Source organism: Canis aureus, chromosome 20 (genome assembly GCF_053574225.1).
Source record: "Canis aureus isolate CA01 chromosome 20, VMU_Caureus_v.1.0, whole genome shotgun sequence".
NCBI lineage: Eukaryota > Metazoa > Chordata > Mammalia > Carnivora > Canidae > Canis > Canis aureus.
Genome location: NC_135630.1, coordinates 40196523 through 40214535, shown reverse-complemented (window position 1 = coordinate 40214535; position 18013 = coordinate 40196523). Strand labels below are relative to the sequence as shown.

Below are 18013 nucleotides of genomic sequence, written 5' to 3'. Positions count from 1 at the left end.
TTCTTGTTTGATTTCTTATTTCCACCTATGAATGAAATCATATGGGTTTATCTTTCTTTGTCTGACCTATTTCACTTAGTATTATACCTTCTAGGTCTATTTATGTTGTTTCCAGTGGCAAGATCTCATTCTTTTTTTGACAGAGTAATGTTCCATTATGTAGACATACTACATATTCTTTATCTGTTTATCTATGGATGGACACTTAGGTTGCTTCTATATCTTGGCTATTGTAAATAATGCAGAAATAAACATAAGGGTGCACATATCTTTTCAAATTAGTATTTTTGTTTTCTTTGGGTAAATACCCAGAAGTGGAATTACTGGATCATATGGTAATTCTACTTTTAATTTTTTGAGAAACCTCTAAACTATTTGCTAAAATGGCTGTTCTTGGGGGGGAGGAGCAAGATGGCGGAAGAGCAGGGTCCCCAAATCACCTGTCTCTACCAAACTACCTAGAAAACCTTCAAATTATCCTGAAAATCTATGAATTCGGCCTGAGATTTAAAGAGAGACCAGCTGGAATGCTACAGTGAGAAGAATTCGCGCTTCTATCAAGGTAGGAAGACGGGGAAAAAGAAATAAAGGAACAAAGGCCTCCAAGGGGGAGGGGCCCGCGAGGAGCCGGGTGAGGCCGGGGCGAGTGTCCCCAGGACAGGAGAGCCCCGTCCCGGAGGAGCAGGAGCTGCACCGACCTTCCCGGGGGAAAGGGGCTCGTGGGGAGTGGGAGCAGGAACCAGGAGGGCGAGGATGCCCTCCGGCTCCCTGGGACAGTAACAGCAACTGCGCGCCCAGGAGAGTGCGCCGAGCTCCCTAAGGGCTGCAGCGCGCACGGCGGGACCCGGCGGGACCGGCGGGACCCGGAGCAGCTCGGGGGGCTCGGGCGGCGGCTCCGCGGAGGGGGCTGCGCGGCCCTGGGAGCAGCTCGGAGGGGCTCGGGCAGAGGAAGAGGCTCCGTGCGGAGGGGGCTGCGCGGTTCCAGGAGCAGCTCGGAGGGGCTCGGGCGGCAGCTCCGCGGAGGGGGCTGCGCGGCCCGGGAGCGCGAATCCACCAGCGCAGGCTCCGGAGCACAGGGCGCCGGGACACAGCCCAGGATCCCGCCTCCCCCGGGACAGGCAGAGGCCGGGAGGGCCCAGGACAGCAAGGACGCTCCTGCCCCAACTGAGCAGATCAGCGGCCCCGCCCCGGAGCCTCCAGGCCCTGCAGACGGAGTTCCTGCCGGAGCTGAATCCAGGTTTCCAGAGCTGCCCCGCCACTGGGGCTGTTCCTCCTGCGGCCTCACGGGGTAAACAACCCCCACTGAGCCCTGCACCAGGCGGGGGCACAGCAGCTCCCCCAACTGCTAACACCTGAGAATCAGCACAACAGGCCCCTCCCCCAGAACACCAGCTAGACGGACAACTTCCAGGAGAAGCCAAGGGACTTAAAGTACACAGAATCAGAAGATACTCCCCGGTGGTTCTTTTTTTGTTTGTTTTTGTTTTTGTTTTTGTTTTATTTTGCTTTTTGATTTGTATCCTTCCCCCACCCCCTTTTTTTCCTCCTTTCTTTTTCTTTCTCTTTTTCTTCCCTTTTTTTTTCGTTTTTTTTTTCTTTTTCTTCCCTTTTTTTCTCTTTCTCTTTTCTTTCCTTCTTTCTCTCCTCTCTTTTTCTCTTTTTCCCAATACAACTTGCTTTTGGCCACTCTGCACTGAGCAAAATGACTAGAAGGAAAACCTCACCTCAAAAGAAAGAATCAGAAACAGTCCTCTCTCCCACAGAGTTACAAAATCTGGATTACAATTCAATGTCAGAAAGCCAATTCAGAAGCACTATTATACAGCTACTGGTGGCTCTAGAAAAAAGTATAAAGGACTCAAGAGACTACATGACTGCAGAACTTAGAGCTAATCAGGCAGAAATTAAAAATCAATTGAATGAGATGCAATCCAAACTAGAAGCCCTAACGACGAGGGTTAACGAGGTGGAAGAACGAGTGAGTGACCTAGAAGACAAGTTGATAGCAAAGAGGGAAACTGAGGAAAAAAGAGACAAACAATTAAAAGACCATGAAGATAGATTAAGGGAAATAAACGACAGCCTGAGAAAGAAAAACCTACGTTTAATTGGGGTTCCCGAGGGCGCCGAAAGGGACAGAGGGCCAGAATATGTATTTGAACAAATTCTAGCTGAAAACTTTCCTAATCTGGGAAGGGAAACAGGCATTCAGATCCAGGAAATAGAGAGATCCCCCCCTAAAATCAATAAAAACCGTTCAACACCTCGACATTTAATTGTGAAGCTTGCAAATTCCAAAGATAAGGAGAAGATCCTTAAAGCAGCAAGAGACAAGAAATCCCTGACTTTTATGGGGAGGAGTATTAGGGTAACAGCAGACCTCTCCACAGAGACCTGGCAGGCCAGAAAGGGCTGGCAGGATATATTCAGGGTCCTAAATGAGAAGAACATGCAACCAAGAATACTTTATCCAGCAAGGCTCTCATTCAAAATGGAAGGAGAGATAAAGAGCTTCCAAGACAGGCAGCAACTAAAAGAATATGTGACCTCCAAACCAGCTCTGCAAGAAATTTTAAGGGGGACTCTTAAAATTCCCCTTTAAGAAGAAGTTCAGTGGAACAGTCCACAAAAACAAAGACTGAATAGATATCATGATGACACTAAACTCATACCTCTCAATAGTAACTCTGAATGTGAACGGGCTTAATGACCCCATCAAAAGGCGCAGGGTTTCAGACTGGATAAAAAAGCAGGACCCATCTATTTGCTGTCTACAAGAGACTCATTTTAGACAGAAGGACACCTACAGCCTGAAAATAAAAGGTTGGAGAACCATTTACCATTCGAATGGTCCTCAAAAGAAAGCAGGGGTAGCCATCCTTATATCAGATAAACTAAAATTTACCCCAAAGACTGTAGTGAGAGATGAAGAGGGACACTATATCATACTTAAAGGATCTATTCAACAAGAGGACTTAACAATCCTCAATATATACGCTCCGAATGTGGGAGCTGCCAAATATATAAATCAATTATTAACCAAAGTGAAGAAATACTTAGATAATAATACACTTATACTTGGTGACTTCAATCTAGCTCTTTCTATACTCGATAGGTCTTCTAAGCAAAACATCTCCAAAGAAACGAAAGCTTTAAATGATACACTGGACCAGATGGATTTCACAGATATCTACAGAACTTTACATCCAAACTCAACCGAATACACATTCTTCTCAAGCGCACATGGAACTTTCTCCAGAATAGACCACATATTGGGTCACAAATCGGGTCTGAACCGATACCAAAAGATTGGGATTGTCCCCTGCATATTCTCGGACCATAATGCCTTGAAATTAGAACTAAATCACAACAAGAAGTTTGGAAGGACCTCAAACACATGGAGGTTAAGGACCATCCTGCTAAAAGATAAAAGGGTCAACCAAGAAATTAAGGAAGAATTAAAAAGATTCATGGAAACTAATGAGAATGAAGATACAACCGTTCAAAATCTTTGGGATGCAGCAAAAGCAGTCCTAAGGGGGAAATACATCGCAATACAAGCATCCATTCAAAAACTGGAAAGAACTCAAATACAAAAGCTAACCTTACACATAAAGGAGCTAGAGAAAAAACAGCAAATAGATCCTACACCCAAGAGAAGAAGGGAGTTAATAAAGATTCGAGCAGAACTCAACGAAATCGAGACCAGAAGAACTGTGGAACAGATCAACAGAACCAGGAGTTGGTTCTTTGAAAGAATTAATAAGATAGATAAACCATTAGCCAGCCTTATTAAAAAGAAGAGAGAGAAGACTCAAATTAATAAAATCATGAATGAGAAAGGAGAGATCACTACCAACACCAAGGAAATACAAACGATTTTAAAAACATATTATGAACAGCTATACGCCAATAAATTAGGCAATCTAGAAGAAATGGACGCATTCCTGGAAAGCCACAAACTACCAAAACTGGAACAGGAAGAAATAGAAAACCTGAACAGGCCAATAACCAGGGAGGAAATTGAAGCAGTCATCAAAAACCTCCCAAGACACAAGAGTCCAGGGCCAGATGGCTTCCCAGGGGAATTTTATCAAACGTTTAAAGAAGAAATCATACCTATTCTCCTAAAGCTGTTTGGAAAGATAGAAAGAGATGGAGTACTTCCAAATTCGTTCTATGAAGCCAGCATCACCTTAATTCCAAAGCCAGACAAAGACCCCGCCAAAAAGGAGAATTACAGACCAATATCCCTGATGAACATGGATGCAAAAATTCTCAACAAGATACTGGCCAATAGGATCCAACAATACATTAAGAAAATTATTCACCATGACCAAGTAGGATTTATCCCTGGGACACAAGGCTGGTTCAACACCCGTAAAACAATCAATGTGATTCATCATATTAGCAAGAGAAAAACCAAGAACCATATGATCCTCTCATTAGATGCAGAGAAAGCATTTGACAAAATACAGCATCCATTCCTGATCAAAACTCTTCAGAGTGTAGGGATAGAGGGAACATTCCTCGACATCTTAAAAGCCATCTATGAAAAGCCCACAGCAAATATCATTCTCAATGGGGAAGCACTGGGAGCCTTTCCCCTAAGATCAGGAACAAGACAGGGATGTCCACTCTCACCACTGCTGTTCAACATAGTACTGGAAGTCCTAGCCTCAGCAATCAGACAACAAAAAGACATTAAAGGCATTCAAATTGGCAAAGAAGAAGTCAAACTCTCCCTCTTCGCCGATGACATGATACTCTACATAGAAAACCCAAAAGTCTCCACCCCAAGATTGCTAGAACTCATACAGCAATTCGGTAGCGTGGCAGGATACAAAATCAATGCCCAGAAGTCAGTGGCATTTCTATACACTAACAATGAGACTGAAGAAAGAGAAATTAAGGAGTCAATCCCATTTACAATTGCACCCAAAAGCATAAGATACCTAGGAATAAACCTCACCAAAGATGTAAAGGATCTATACCCTCAAAACTATAGAACACTTCTGAAAGAAATTGAGGAAGACACAAAGAGATGGAAAAATATTCCATGCTCATGGATTGGCAGAATTAATATTGTGAAAATGTCAATGTTACCCAGGGCAATACACACGTTTAATGCAATCCCTATCAAAATACCATGGACTTTCTTCAGAGAGTTAGAACAAATTATTTTAAGATTTGTGTGGAATCAGAAAAGACCCCGAATAGCCAGGGGAATTTTAAAAAAGAAAACCATATCTGGGGGCATCACAATGCCAGATTTCAGGTTGTACTACAAAGCTGTGGTCATCAAGACAGTGTGGTACTGGCACAAAAACAGACACATAGATCAGTGGAACAGAATAGAGAATCCAGAAGTGGACCCTGAACTTTATGGGCAACTAATATTCGATAAAGGAGGAAAGACTATCCATTGGAAGAAAGACAGTCTCTTCAATAAATGGTGCTGGGAAAATTGGACATCCACATGCAGAAGAATGAAACTAGACCACTCTCTTTCACCATACACCAAGATAAACTCAAAATGGATGAAAGATCTAAATGTGAGACAAGATTCCATCAAAATCCTAGAGAAGAACACAGGCAACACCCTTTTTGAACTCGGCCATAGTAACTTCTTGCAAGATACATCCACGAAGGCAAAAGAAACAAAAGCAAAAATGAACTATTGGGACTTCATCAAGATAAGAAGCTTTTGCACAGCAAAGGATACAGTCAACAAAACTCAAAGACAACCTACAGAATGGGAGAAGATATTTGCAAATGACATATCAGATAAAGGGCTAGTTTCCAAGATCTATAAAGAACTTATTAAACTTAACACCAAAGAAACAAACAATCCAATCATGAAATGGGCAAAAGACATGAACAGAAATCTCACAGAGGAAGACATAGACATGGCCAACATGCATATGAGAAAATGCTCTGCATCACTTGCCATCAGGGAAATACAAATCAAAACTACAATGAGATACCACCTCACACCAGTGAGAATGGGGAAAATTAACAAGGCAGGAAACAACAAATGTTGGAGAGGATGCGGAGAAAAGGGAACCCTCTTACACTGTTGGTGGGAATGTGAACTGGTGCAGCCACTCTGGAAAACTGTGTGGAGGTTCCTCAAACAGTTAAAAATATACCTGCCCTACGACCCAGCAATTGCACTGTTGGGGATTTACCCCAAAGATACAAATGCAATGAAACGCCGGGACACCTGCACCCCGATGTTTCTAGCAGCAATGGCCACGATAGCCAAACTGTGGAAGGAGCCTCGGTGTCCAACGAAAGATGAATGGATAAAGAAGATGTGGTTTATGTATACAATGGAATATTACTCAGCTATTAGAAATGACAAATACCCACCATTTGCTTCAACGTGGATGGAACTGGAGGGTATTATGCTGAGTGAAGTAAGTCAGTCGGAGAAGGACAAACATTATATGTTCTCATTCATTTGGGGAATATAAATAATAGTGAAAGGGAAAATAAGGGAAGGGGGAAGAAATGTGTGGGAAATATCAGAAAGGGAGACAGAACGTAAAGACTGCTAACTCTGGGAAACGAACTAGGGGTGGTAGAAGGGGAGGAGGGCGGGGGGTGGGAGTGAATGGGTGACGGGCACTGGGTGTTATTCTGTATGTTAGTAAATTGAACACCAATAAAAAAAAAAAATTAAAAAAAAAAAAAAAAATAAATAAAATGGCTGTTCTTGTTTTGTTGTTGTTTTCATTAGTTTTTTTTTTTTTTTAATTCAGCCATCCTATGTCTTTTGATTTAGCCCATTTATATTTAAAGTAATTATTGGAAAATATGTACTTATAGCTATTTTGTTAGTTTCTGGTTGTTTTATAGTTCTCTGTTCCTTTCTTCTCTTGGACTTACATTATGATTTGATGGCCTTTTTTCTTCCATTTTTCTCCCACTTTGGCGAGCAATGTTATGACCATTATTTTAAAGTCTTTATCAGGTAAATGACTAGCCTCTGTTTCATTAGCTTTTGTTTTATTTTGTTTTGTTTTCCTTCCCTGAGGTTTTATCTTATTCTTTTGTTTGCTTTTCTATGTTAAATAAACAAATAAACATATTATGAATGAGTTAGAATAGCTACCTTTCCTGGGCTTGAAGGAGCAGCCTTGTGTCAGAGTATCCTTTTTTTTTTTTAATGAACTGTGTATACCTGAAGGCTTTGCTGAGGCAACTGGGACTGAATCAGACACCACTTGGGGGTGATGCCAAGATATGCAGCAGTGGGCTGCCTTGATTGGATTGCTGGAGCTGGAGCTGGTGTAGGCCAGGAATGCCAGGTGCCCTGGGTAGCCCTGGAAGGCCAGTTAGAATGCCTGGACCCTACTCCCATCTGTGCTATCAGGGTGGAAAAAGAACATAAAATGTGGTGCTCATCAGCACCTCTGACCCTAGAGAAGATTCCAGCATGTCAGATCATCTAAGGTTAGTAAGTGGATTTTTTTTTTCCAAGTAGTCTCTAGTTGCCCTTTAGTTTTTGTTTTTGTTTCTGTTTTGTTGTTGTTTGTTTGCTTGTTTGTTTTTTGCTGTGCCCCAGGCAGGGGAGAGTCTGTTCACAGGCCCTTCAGTGATATTTCTCCCTACTGCAGATGTGGGGTTCCTGTCATTATTGTATCTCTGTCTCTTCTACCATTCTCTGTGTGGTCTTTCTAGTGTTGTATAGAAGTTATCAAATCAGCCCTCAGTTCTTTTGGAGAAATTTCTCTACATATAGGTGTATATTTGGTGTGTCTATGGGAGGAGGTGAATTAAGGGTCTTCTTATGCTATGTTGGACCTTCTGTTAGTAAGACTTTTATTCAAAAAAGTGACATGTTGCCAATTGAAATACATTTTGGTTTTTCTGGCTCTCTTCTCTTGGTATAATCTCATGTAATAACTGAATAATCTCCATATGGTTTTTCCTCTAATTTTTATAGCAAAACTTTTGGATATATCCTGCCTTCTGCATTTTTCTGATGAGCAGATTAACTATTTCAAATAAGTTGCTCAAGAAAACACAAATTAAGGTTTGATACTATTGAAATAAGGAACATTTTCACCAAAGTTGCTGGGGAATGAATGAATTGACCGCTTTTCTAAGTTATATACCTGGCTCACCTGCAAAATAGCTGTAGATGGAAACACTGATTTTTATTCTTGCCTTTCTAATTCTAGCACTGAGTAGAAACAAGGTTGCATTTGTCCCTCACTCTGTCCCCTTGCAATATATTTATTTTTGCATTGATAGGCTAGAGAGAAAACTAGTTTATATGGGGTTAGATGGTGTATAAATTTATTTCATTACACATTGAAAATCTACTGTACCACTATTAGTAATTGACCTTTAAATGCTATTCAGGTTATCAAACTAGGTATTTTCAGTGATGGTACATTGGAAATAGTTTAAAGCCAATTGGTGTGAAAATATCTCATTTGCATTAATTAATATGGAAAGGTCTAGTACATGAAAATATTTTATTTCAAAGAGTAGCATTGTCAATGAGGTTGGTACTTTAATCAGAGGTATATTATGGGAAAATTCCATGTCAAATAATTGAGAAACTTGGGTTATGGAGCATCATTGAAATAAAATTCTGCATTACAGATATCTCATGGACTGAACTGTAAGAATAACCTGAAGGGAGTTTGCTTATGATGATCAGTTACTTTATCTAACACAGAATATATGAGAGAATGATTTATTCTGTTCACTCAAAGATCCCTTATTATATAATAAAGTATATTCTTCTTGTGCTGACTGTTGATAATATTTAGCCCAGTTAGATTATATTCTGGACACAGCAGTACTATCTAAAATTGAGAAATGATGCCCAGGTAGTTTTTGGTGTGCTTTTTAAACTTGAATCATCAGCCATTCATTTTTGTAAATAAAATAAATGTAGTAAATGGAAACACGTTTTACCTAATATAATCTCCCATTAGGTTTCTACTTACATAGTATGCTGAAAGTATCATATTTCAATTCAGAGTAACTGTACTATTCAATTCAGATGAGTACATGATAAATGCTAAAATATCCCAAATAATACCATATTTTTCCAAATCGGAACCCAACTAGACCCAATTAAGGCAAGGAAAAATATAAATATTATTTTACTATGTATCTTATGTGGTGATGGCATCATGATGCCTAGAAGCTAACAGAATGACCAAATTGGTTTTGTGGCAGGTAGTCTTTATTTTTTATTACCAAGTTTATTTTATTTTTTATATAGGTTTTGGCATAAAGGGAGCTGAATTTGAGCAACACCTAAATTGTATCCTTTTCACCAACATTTATATTTCATTTCACCATCTTGAATATTTTACTACGTCCACCACTTACCATACTGGTGATACAATTAAATAATCCTACATAATACTTTTTTGTGGTAACACATTAAAACAGTCCTTACATGTTTGGAATATGTAAGATTTAGACTCTACTCTTGGTTTTACTAACTATATCCTGGATGAAAAACACCTAAAAGTTTATGATGAACTTTAGGTGAGAAAACAAATGAAAGTAGATTAAAATACCGATCAATAAATATTAATATATCTTTAATTCCCGAACCAGATTTCTTTTCCCTTTCAACTAATACTTATTTAGTGTTCACAAAGTTTTTCTCATACACTGCTTTAGAAGTATTTTTGTAGAGCTGCAGCTTATAATTTTATTATTGTATTTATTACATTAAAGTATCCTAATGGTCTAGTTCTTCACTGTGTAATAAAGATAAAAAGTTTCCAGCAACAGAGTCACTACTTACTCATTTTAATATATGTGCTGCCGAAGCGAGCACAACTTACTCATTTTAAAAGGTATTTCATTATCATAGAACAAACTTGGCATCATCATACCACTTACTTCCAGGAGAAACAAATGCCCTTTTGCCTATATTGTCTTTTCTCTCACTGGCATTGTTTCATAAATGCTATTTACTCAGAGACTTGCTTCCTCATATTTTAGTTTTCCTGTTTGAGTCAATGGCAAATCCATGATCCCATTTTAAATATCCTCCAGGACATGAAAATGCATGCTATTTATACCAATTCGGCAGTTTAACTGCAGTGTAGGAAAAGCTTTGGCACCCTGAGATATAAACCTCTGATTTAATCATAAATTACTAGTGTCCTGTTCTTTTTTCTTGTAAGTGTAACTCTCCTTGACATGAATCTCCATAGATGTATTAGGTAATAACTGATATTCCAAGAAAAAAAAATGTGAAAAACAGCTAGAGGAGAAGGGGATTTACATTTTTAATCTGATCTATTAGATCATCTTTCCAAAATGAAATCTCTCTTCACTGCGGTAATCACAATTAATTCATGCCTACTCCTGTCAATAAATCTTTGGATGATGGCTTAATAGGTCTTTCAGAAATGAATCTTTTGCAGAGCTGGAGCCGTGCTTCCCATCCCAGCTCCCTGAAAGAGAGTGTGCAGGGAGATTAAGTCACAATAATCAGACAGACGTGAGCTCAAATTATTGTTGTGTCTCCTACTTAAACTTTCAGTGCTTCCAGAGTCTATTATGTGAATTGTGAATGAGACTATCTATTTCTTAAGGTACATTTAAATGTTAAATAACATATTTAAAGCATTCAGATGTCCAGTATATAGTATATGCTCGATTCAAAAACTTTTACTGAAAAAAAAAAAAAAACACCTTTTATTGTTATAGTCACAATCTTAAAACCAAAAAGAACAGTTGCATCTTGGAAAGCCTATAGATTTATAATCTGCAAGTCCTAATTTAACTATGACCTGCAGCAGAGTGCTCTAAACTAATGTAATGTTTCTTAATCCTGTCACCCTGGCTGAATCAAGAGCTCCTTGGGGACCAGAATTACATTTATTTTGGCTTTTGCATTTGGCAAGGTACTTAACTCATGAGCTTGCACATAATTAGTATTCAATAAATATTTATAAACTGACAGATAAAATATAGTAATAAATTAAAATTATCAATTGATATTCTTTTATATTTTATCCTATTTTTAAATAATCTTTATTATCAAAATCTTTTTTTTTTTTAATAGTACTTAGTACAGGACCTGTGTCAAAGAAGTTACTTAACAGATATTTGATAAATGAATGGAAGTAGCTAGTTTTCATTTATAGAACATGAATGCCACCATTCTGGAGAATTGTATTCTTCTTCTATCCAAGTTCTGGTAGGCCCTAAATATGTCTGCTTTTTCCTTTCCTCCAGTAACATATCATGCTACATCTACATTACCAGTACAATTCATCTTCATTATTTGTGGATTCCAGATTTCCAAATTTACCTGTTTTCTAAAATTTATTTGTAACCTCAAAATCAATACTCGCTATGCTTTCTTAGGTTTTCCTAGACAGTGCAGAGCTGCAGAACATTTGAGTTGCCTGATACACACTTTTCCAGCTGAGATCAAACAAGATGACACTCTGCCTCCTTGCTTCAGCTGTCATACTGTAAACTAAGCGTCCTTTTCACAGTCTTTTAAATGCTGTTTTTCACATTTGTGTTTTTTGCTAATGGGTTTGTTGTTGAAAATGACCACCCCCATAAACAGTGCTAGAGTGCTATCTAGTGTGTCACTAGGTACAAGAGGCTGTGATATACTTTACAGGGAAAGCACACGTGTCAGATAAACTTTATTCAGGCATGAGTTATAATGCTGCTGGCCATGAGTTCAGTATTAATGAATGAAAAATATTAAACATTAAAAACAGTGTCTTTAAAAAGAAATATACATGAAATAAAATTATGTACTGATGACTTGATGAAAATGTTGCAACCAGAGACTCACAGGAACCTAACTCTATTTCTTCGAGGAGTCTATGTTCGGTATTTGCTAACTCAGTGTTTACGATGACTTATAGAAAAGAGACTACAGCAAATAATGAGAATCAATTATTCTACTATTAGTAGTAAACACTTAAGTAATCAGCTTCTTCTTGCGGTTCCCAAGGTAATGTAGAAATGATTGCAGGATCTTATGAAGGTTTCTCTATACCCAATACCTTTGCATCATGAGATTTAATCATTGGACAGCTCAAGGCCAGATTCCAGGAGTAAGCTTTGATCAAGTTTTTACATATTATTTCTCAAGCTTGCCCCAGTCCCACTACCTTTGCCATAACCATTCACACTCTGTAACAGGCAGTGGAGCATCATTTGCAGAGAAGTGATGAATATGTGATTTCTGACTGTGAAATGTCTTTCTCCCCAAGGATCTCATCAGATGTTCAGTTTGGCTCTCATTATGCAGCAGCCAATCATACAGGAAAAAGAATGTTCCTAACCTTTATGACTCCAATTTTATCCTCTCATCCTGAAATAAGACCTACCTAGCTAATGTAGAAGAGGAATCTAGGATAAAAGGAAATTAGGAAATGATAATAATAATAGACATGCTATCCAAGCAGTGGGGGGCAGGGGAGAGATAGAGAAAGAGAGAAATGCAGATTAACAGTAATTTTAGACAAGTGCAACTTAATACAGATGGTCAGTAAAGCTAAATCCAATTCTCTTGGGAAAATATCCCTTTTGAAATCTCTGCAACACAATGCAAACAAATAAAAGGAAACCTCCACCTCTAAGCCTGTTCAAGATTCCTTCTACTCCATACTGGCTGTATTCTGTTGTGGGTATCAAGTGCTATTGTAATGATGAGAAATTATACAACAAGAAGTATTTGAGATCTGCTGGGAATACACACACACACACACCCCAAAGATGAGCGGATTTAGAGGAAAGCTCTAAGCTGGTAAGAAAGGGCTAGGTTCTAATTGTCTGCAGATGGCAAAATACTGGCTTTGTAAGACATCTGTAGAGGAGGTGAAACCCTGCAATTTGTTACTGCAACCTGCTCTGGGCTTGCACACAAGTCAAGGTTAATTTCTTTTATCATGATCTTCCACCTCAGTGAATGAGCTAAGGGGGAAAATGTTGTATTGGGCTAAGAACTAAGAAGCAAACAGTAGGTTTGTATATCCCTTTGGAGGACATTGTTTGGAGTCCTTTGGATTCATATATTAAGAAGAGCCAGCAACTTCTATAACAAGAATTATAGAAAGAGAAGCAAAATTCAGTTGTTACGTCTGGTTTGTCTTGATTGTTTTGGCCTGCTTTGGCTTAAATACTAATGCACAGGAACTTTCTCTCAAGATGCATGTGAGCCTAGAATTCAGCTAGAGCGAGTTGTTAGGTAAGTAATAGGATGAATAGACATACTACTTTTACCCATAACGTCATTAGCACATTTGTCTGCTTGGAAGATGAAATGCTCACTTGGCAGTCTGCTTTGGCAACAGAACTTTCTGAGATGGGAAAAAAAAAATGTTGATGAAGGTAGTCACATTTCTTACTTTTTGTCAGCTATGGTAGTAAAGTCAAGGTTTAAAATTTGTAGTCAAATATGGAATTTTATAGAATACAGTGTGAATGTCAAAAAAGACACCAGGAAAAAAATATTTTTGCTTCTACAACTCTATAGAAAAGTCAATCTTAGATTTAATAGTGGTTTTAAAAGGAACAGGAGAATAAAGGTTCATTTTAAAACACAACACTATAAGAAATGGTGTAACAATTGCAATTTCAATGCAGAGAGATGACACTAGTATTTCCTTACCAAATATGTGGCCAATCATGTTTAATTGAAGCTATTATTACAGCAAGAAGAAATAACAATTTGACTTTCAGGAAGTTTTAATTGACAATATTATAATATCTGTGCAGTGTACATCCACTACAGGAATAAAAGCTTTTATAATTGCATGCTGAATAAAGTATCACTAACTTTTCCCCTACGATGTTCTGGAGGGTGGGGGGAAAACAGAACAAGTTCAGGATACATAGGCGGAAGTTGTCTAATGTGACTGAAGTATAGATCAGGTAAAGGGAAATTGGTGGATGGTAAAGCTGGAAAAGGATGTAGCGCCCAAAGTACCAAAATCCTTGAACATTAATGAAGCAGCTTGAACTTTATTTTATAGGCAACAAGGAATCATTTAGTATTTTGAACAAGACAGCAATATAATCACAATTCTACTAAGAATAGAGTGGATTGAATAAGGGATTGAGCTAATGGTCAGAAGAGGCAAGAGGCTCCTGAATAAAGCTCAGAACTGTAATACTTCACATTTTGATTTCTCTCTAAAATCAGTTATCGGATTCCCCAGATTTTGTTGAGAATATGTCTGTATCCTAAGATAGAGCTTTTATTCCAAACTGCAGTCCTTAACTCTCTTTTTTTTTTTATTTTCAGATTTTTCATTATTCCTATACTGCTTCATACGTGATTTACAACATACACACTAGGTAAGTTCTTTTATTTTCTGGTTTTCATGAGCTGTTGTCCAGCTAAACTGTTGGTGTAAATGTCAATTTGTTCATGTAAAAATATTTACCTTTTTTCAAGGGAAGTTTGGGAGTTAAATCCTCCTGAAGTAGAGGACTCCGTCTTGCAGTATGCGGCTTGGGGTGTCCAAGGGCAACAGCTGGTAAGCACAGGTGTTGGTACCTTCCACATAGTGTCAGCCATGGGCCTGTGGACAATGTCTACAAAGCCACTTCCTTGTGCACAGTATCCTGGTATACTTGATGTTTTTTATTTACTCTTCCATCTTTTATCTAGTATTCCAGTTTAAGAATATATCATATAATAACCATAATATCAAATAATATCAATTAATTAGAGAAGAAAAAAAGAGTTTATACAATTGTGATTAAACTGGTAGTTGACAGTGAATCCAAGAAGAGATCCCAGAATACCAAGGTCTAGTTCTGTGGAACTTCCATTACATAATGTTGTCAAAGTTTACTTATTCTTAAAGCATTGTTCAGGGTAAAAATTTAAGATGGTGGTTTACACTTGACAGAGGTCTCGTAGAGGAAGATTTCTTGTCATATTAGATCTTCAAATTATCACAAACTCAAAAGAGAATTACTGACATATAAAGGAGTTTGACCAAAACCGTATTCCTGTCTGTGTCTCATGGTCAGAGTATAAAGACTTTAAAGGAGTATTGCTCAGGAAATGGTATTGCTTGGTTATAGAGCATGTGAATGCTCAAGTATAGTACGTCCTGCCAAATTGATTTCTAAATTGCTAGAGTGTTTATACTCTATACAATTTAGTGACAATGTGAGAGTTCCCTTTGTACCATATTCCTGCCAATACCTACATTTTCCAGACTATCATATTATTTCTTAGAAATGACATTATTGCTTCTCCCATTTCAATATTTTCTATTTTATAAAAATGTTCTTGCACTGGCTACCCTATGAATGTGTCTAGATATGGTGCGGTATTTGTGTGTTGGGGGGACGCTTTTAAAAACTTATTCTATTATGGTGATAATATTATGTTTTACATTGCTAAAATCTGTTTTAGTAATGTATACATTTCTAAAAATCCATTTCACCTAAACTTCCAATTTTTAACATACTTTTATAACTTGTTAAGTCTTCTTTTAATCTTTGTACTTGTTTTTCTTTTTCTATATTATTTATAAGTACTTTCTTTTTTCATGATCAACTTTGATATTTGTAATTTTCACATTTGTCTTCTCAAAAAGCCAAATTTTAAATTTATTCGATGCTTTCTATTATAATGTTGGATTTTTTCTAATATAAATACTGAATACTGTAAGATTTTCTCTAAATTTACCTTATCTTCATCCAACAAGTTTGATAGTAATATTTTTAGTAGAATTTAATTTGAATATTATTTCAATTTTCATTGTATGTTCTTTTTCAAATGGGCTACTTTGATCTTTATTTTTAAATTTATGCAAATGTAGAATTGGCTTTAAAACTATATGTAAAGCTCAGAAATAGAACTTTGTAATAATAGGGGATCCCTGGGTGGCGCAGCGGTTTAGCGCCTGCCTTTGGCCCGGGGCACGATCCTGGAGACCCGGGATCGAATCCCACATCGGGCTCCCGGTGCATGGAGCCTGCTTCTCCCTCTGCCTGTGTCTCTGCCTCTCTCTCTCTCTCTGTGTGACTATCATAAATAAATAAAAATTTAAAAAATCTTAAAAAAAAAAGAACTTTGTAATAATGATTTTGAATTTTATGACATGATTTATAGCTTATTATAAACTTTTATGTTTTATATGTGATAGGTACAGTGTTTAATATTTGCCTACTAGATCTATCTTAATAATTACATTTTAAACTTTTATTTCCTTGCTAGTGATAGTTATCCTCTACTTTAGCATGCTATCAGTTTTGCATTATATAACTTAAACTATTTTGTGCTTGCCTCGGCAGTACATACACTAAACTATTTTAAGAGTGAGGGCTTTTAATGGTAAGTAAATCTCTCAGTATTGGAACTCTTGATACTCTTATCAATATAGCAGACTATTTGTCTTTAATAATTCTGATTGACTAATCCTAACTTTGACCTTTGACACAGTCCTGTAAGGGAAGTTAGAATCCCCGTTTTTTGTTTGTTTTTTTTTTTTAAGTGCTGCTTCAACAACAGCTGGGTAGGTTAAGGTATGTTTCTTATTTCCTATGAGCTTCAAATTCCTCATTTATAAAATAGAAATATCTACATCATCATTGCATTATGATAATTAATTGGGGAGCTATAAATATTTCCCTTAATAAGTACACATTATTATTGTTTTTATTCAATTTTATAAATCTAAGAAATACCTTAAAAGGCTGACTGGTGAAATAGGGAAGTAGCCTTCACATCTCAAGAAGGCTGTAGAGTAATATATTGCTACGAGATAGTGTTTCTTTTCATTAGAAAAGCATTTGTACCTAAAATATTCTGGAAGTAAATATACTTGAGATAGAATCTCTGTAAGCAGTTGGCCATGTGACCTTGGTCAAATTAGGTTTCCTCTTGACACTTCATCTTCATCCAGAGTAAAGTGAGGGCATTTCCCATGCTTCTTGGCTTTGTTCATAGTACATTCTATATAATACATTTCTAAATATTGTAATTTTCTAAAAACACTGAAATTATTAAAATAATTTTTGGAATGATTGGAATAAAGAAGGGAGAGTATGGGAGGTTGAAAGAGTTGAGGAGTAATTGCCATGGCAGGTTTTCTTCATTTCTTTCATCTTTTCTTTTTTAAATAATATCCCAAAGTCTTTTGAGAAAATTTTGGGATATAGTTCATATCTGTCAAGCTTATCTTTGGTGTACATGTAAACATCAATTCAATATAAATTAAAGGATGCATCTCCACAAATGCTAATCATCCATTTCACATGAGTATGACAGGCTTTGTCAATATTTGAAGCCATCAGCGAACTCAGCAATAGGATTTTATTAGAGATGAGCCATTACAGTGCTTTAATTAGTTTTGCATTAAAATAATTAAAGAGTCCTGTAGTGTTTATAAACTAAAGACAATTAATTTCTCATCCTTAATTCTCAGTTTTTAATTTTATTTGCTATAAAAGAAATCCCTGGCTGTATAGAAGAGAGGTACAAGATTAACATAATTTACAGTTAAGAGGGTCTGAGTTAGAATTCACAGGGAGAATTTTTCAGTAACAGTAGATATGGTAGAAGGCAATTTGAATGTGGCAAACTTTGTGGGGGAAAAAGAAATTAAACTCTATCACAATATGACATGCATTATTTAGAACAAGTGGTGAGTAGGCCACTTTAGGTGTAGTAAATGTTTTATTAAAAGAAATAGTGGGTCCTAAAACAGGAAAAATATCTTAATCATTCAGCTGGAAAGGCTTCTGGTTTAAGAGGGTATGTCCTTTCTCTTTTGAAAAGTAACCTTCTCTTAAAAAAAGTTAAAATCACCCATTGTAGGACATTTTTAAAATTTGCATAAGTATATGAATTCATATAAATTCATATGTAAAAAAATAAAATAAACTTACTTATAATTCTACCACAAGAATTTAAGGACTTTGAAAATCACGTGAACAGGTTTGAGCTGGAGAAGGGAAAAACATTTCATTGATCAGAACTTGATATCAAGAATTGAAAAAGCCTAAGCTCAAGCCCAGA

At 37.2% G+C, this 18013-nt stretch overlaps 1 protein-coding gene and 1 long non-coding RNA gene across 6 annotated transcripts in view; one reads left to right on the top strand and one right to left on the bottom strand.

Annotated features, from left to right (window-relative positions):
• Positions 1-18013, bottom strand: part of LOC144291733 (uncharacterized) — a 167109-nt gene that overhangs the window by 2978 nt on the left and 146118 nt on the right. The window lies entirely within an intron of this gene.
• Positions 1-18013, top strand: part of DPP10 (dipeptidyl peptidase like 10) — a 1281550-nt gene that overhangs the window by 1125728 nt on the left and 137809 nt on the right. For all 5 annotated transcript variants that reach the window (XM_077861455.1, XM_077861454.1, XM_077861453.1 and 2 more), the window contains 2 exons: positions 14276-14328; positions 14429-14510. In XM_077861455.1, the coding sequence (XP_077717581.1) occupies positions 14276-14328; positions 14429-14510 (135 nt within the window). The remainder of the gene's footprint in view (positions 1-14275; positions 14329-14428; positions 14511-18013) is intronic.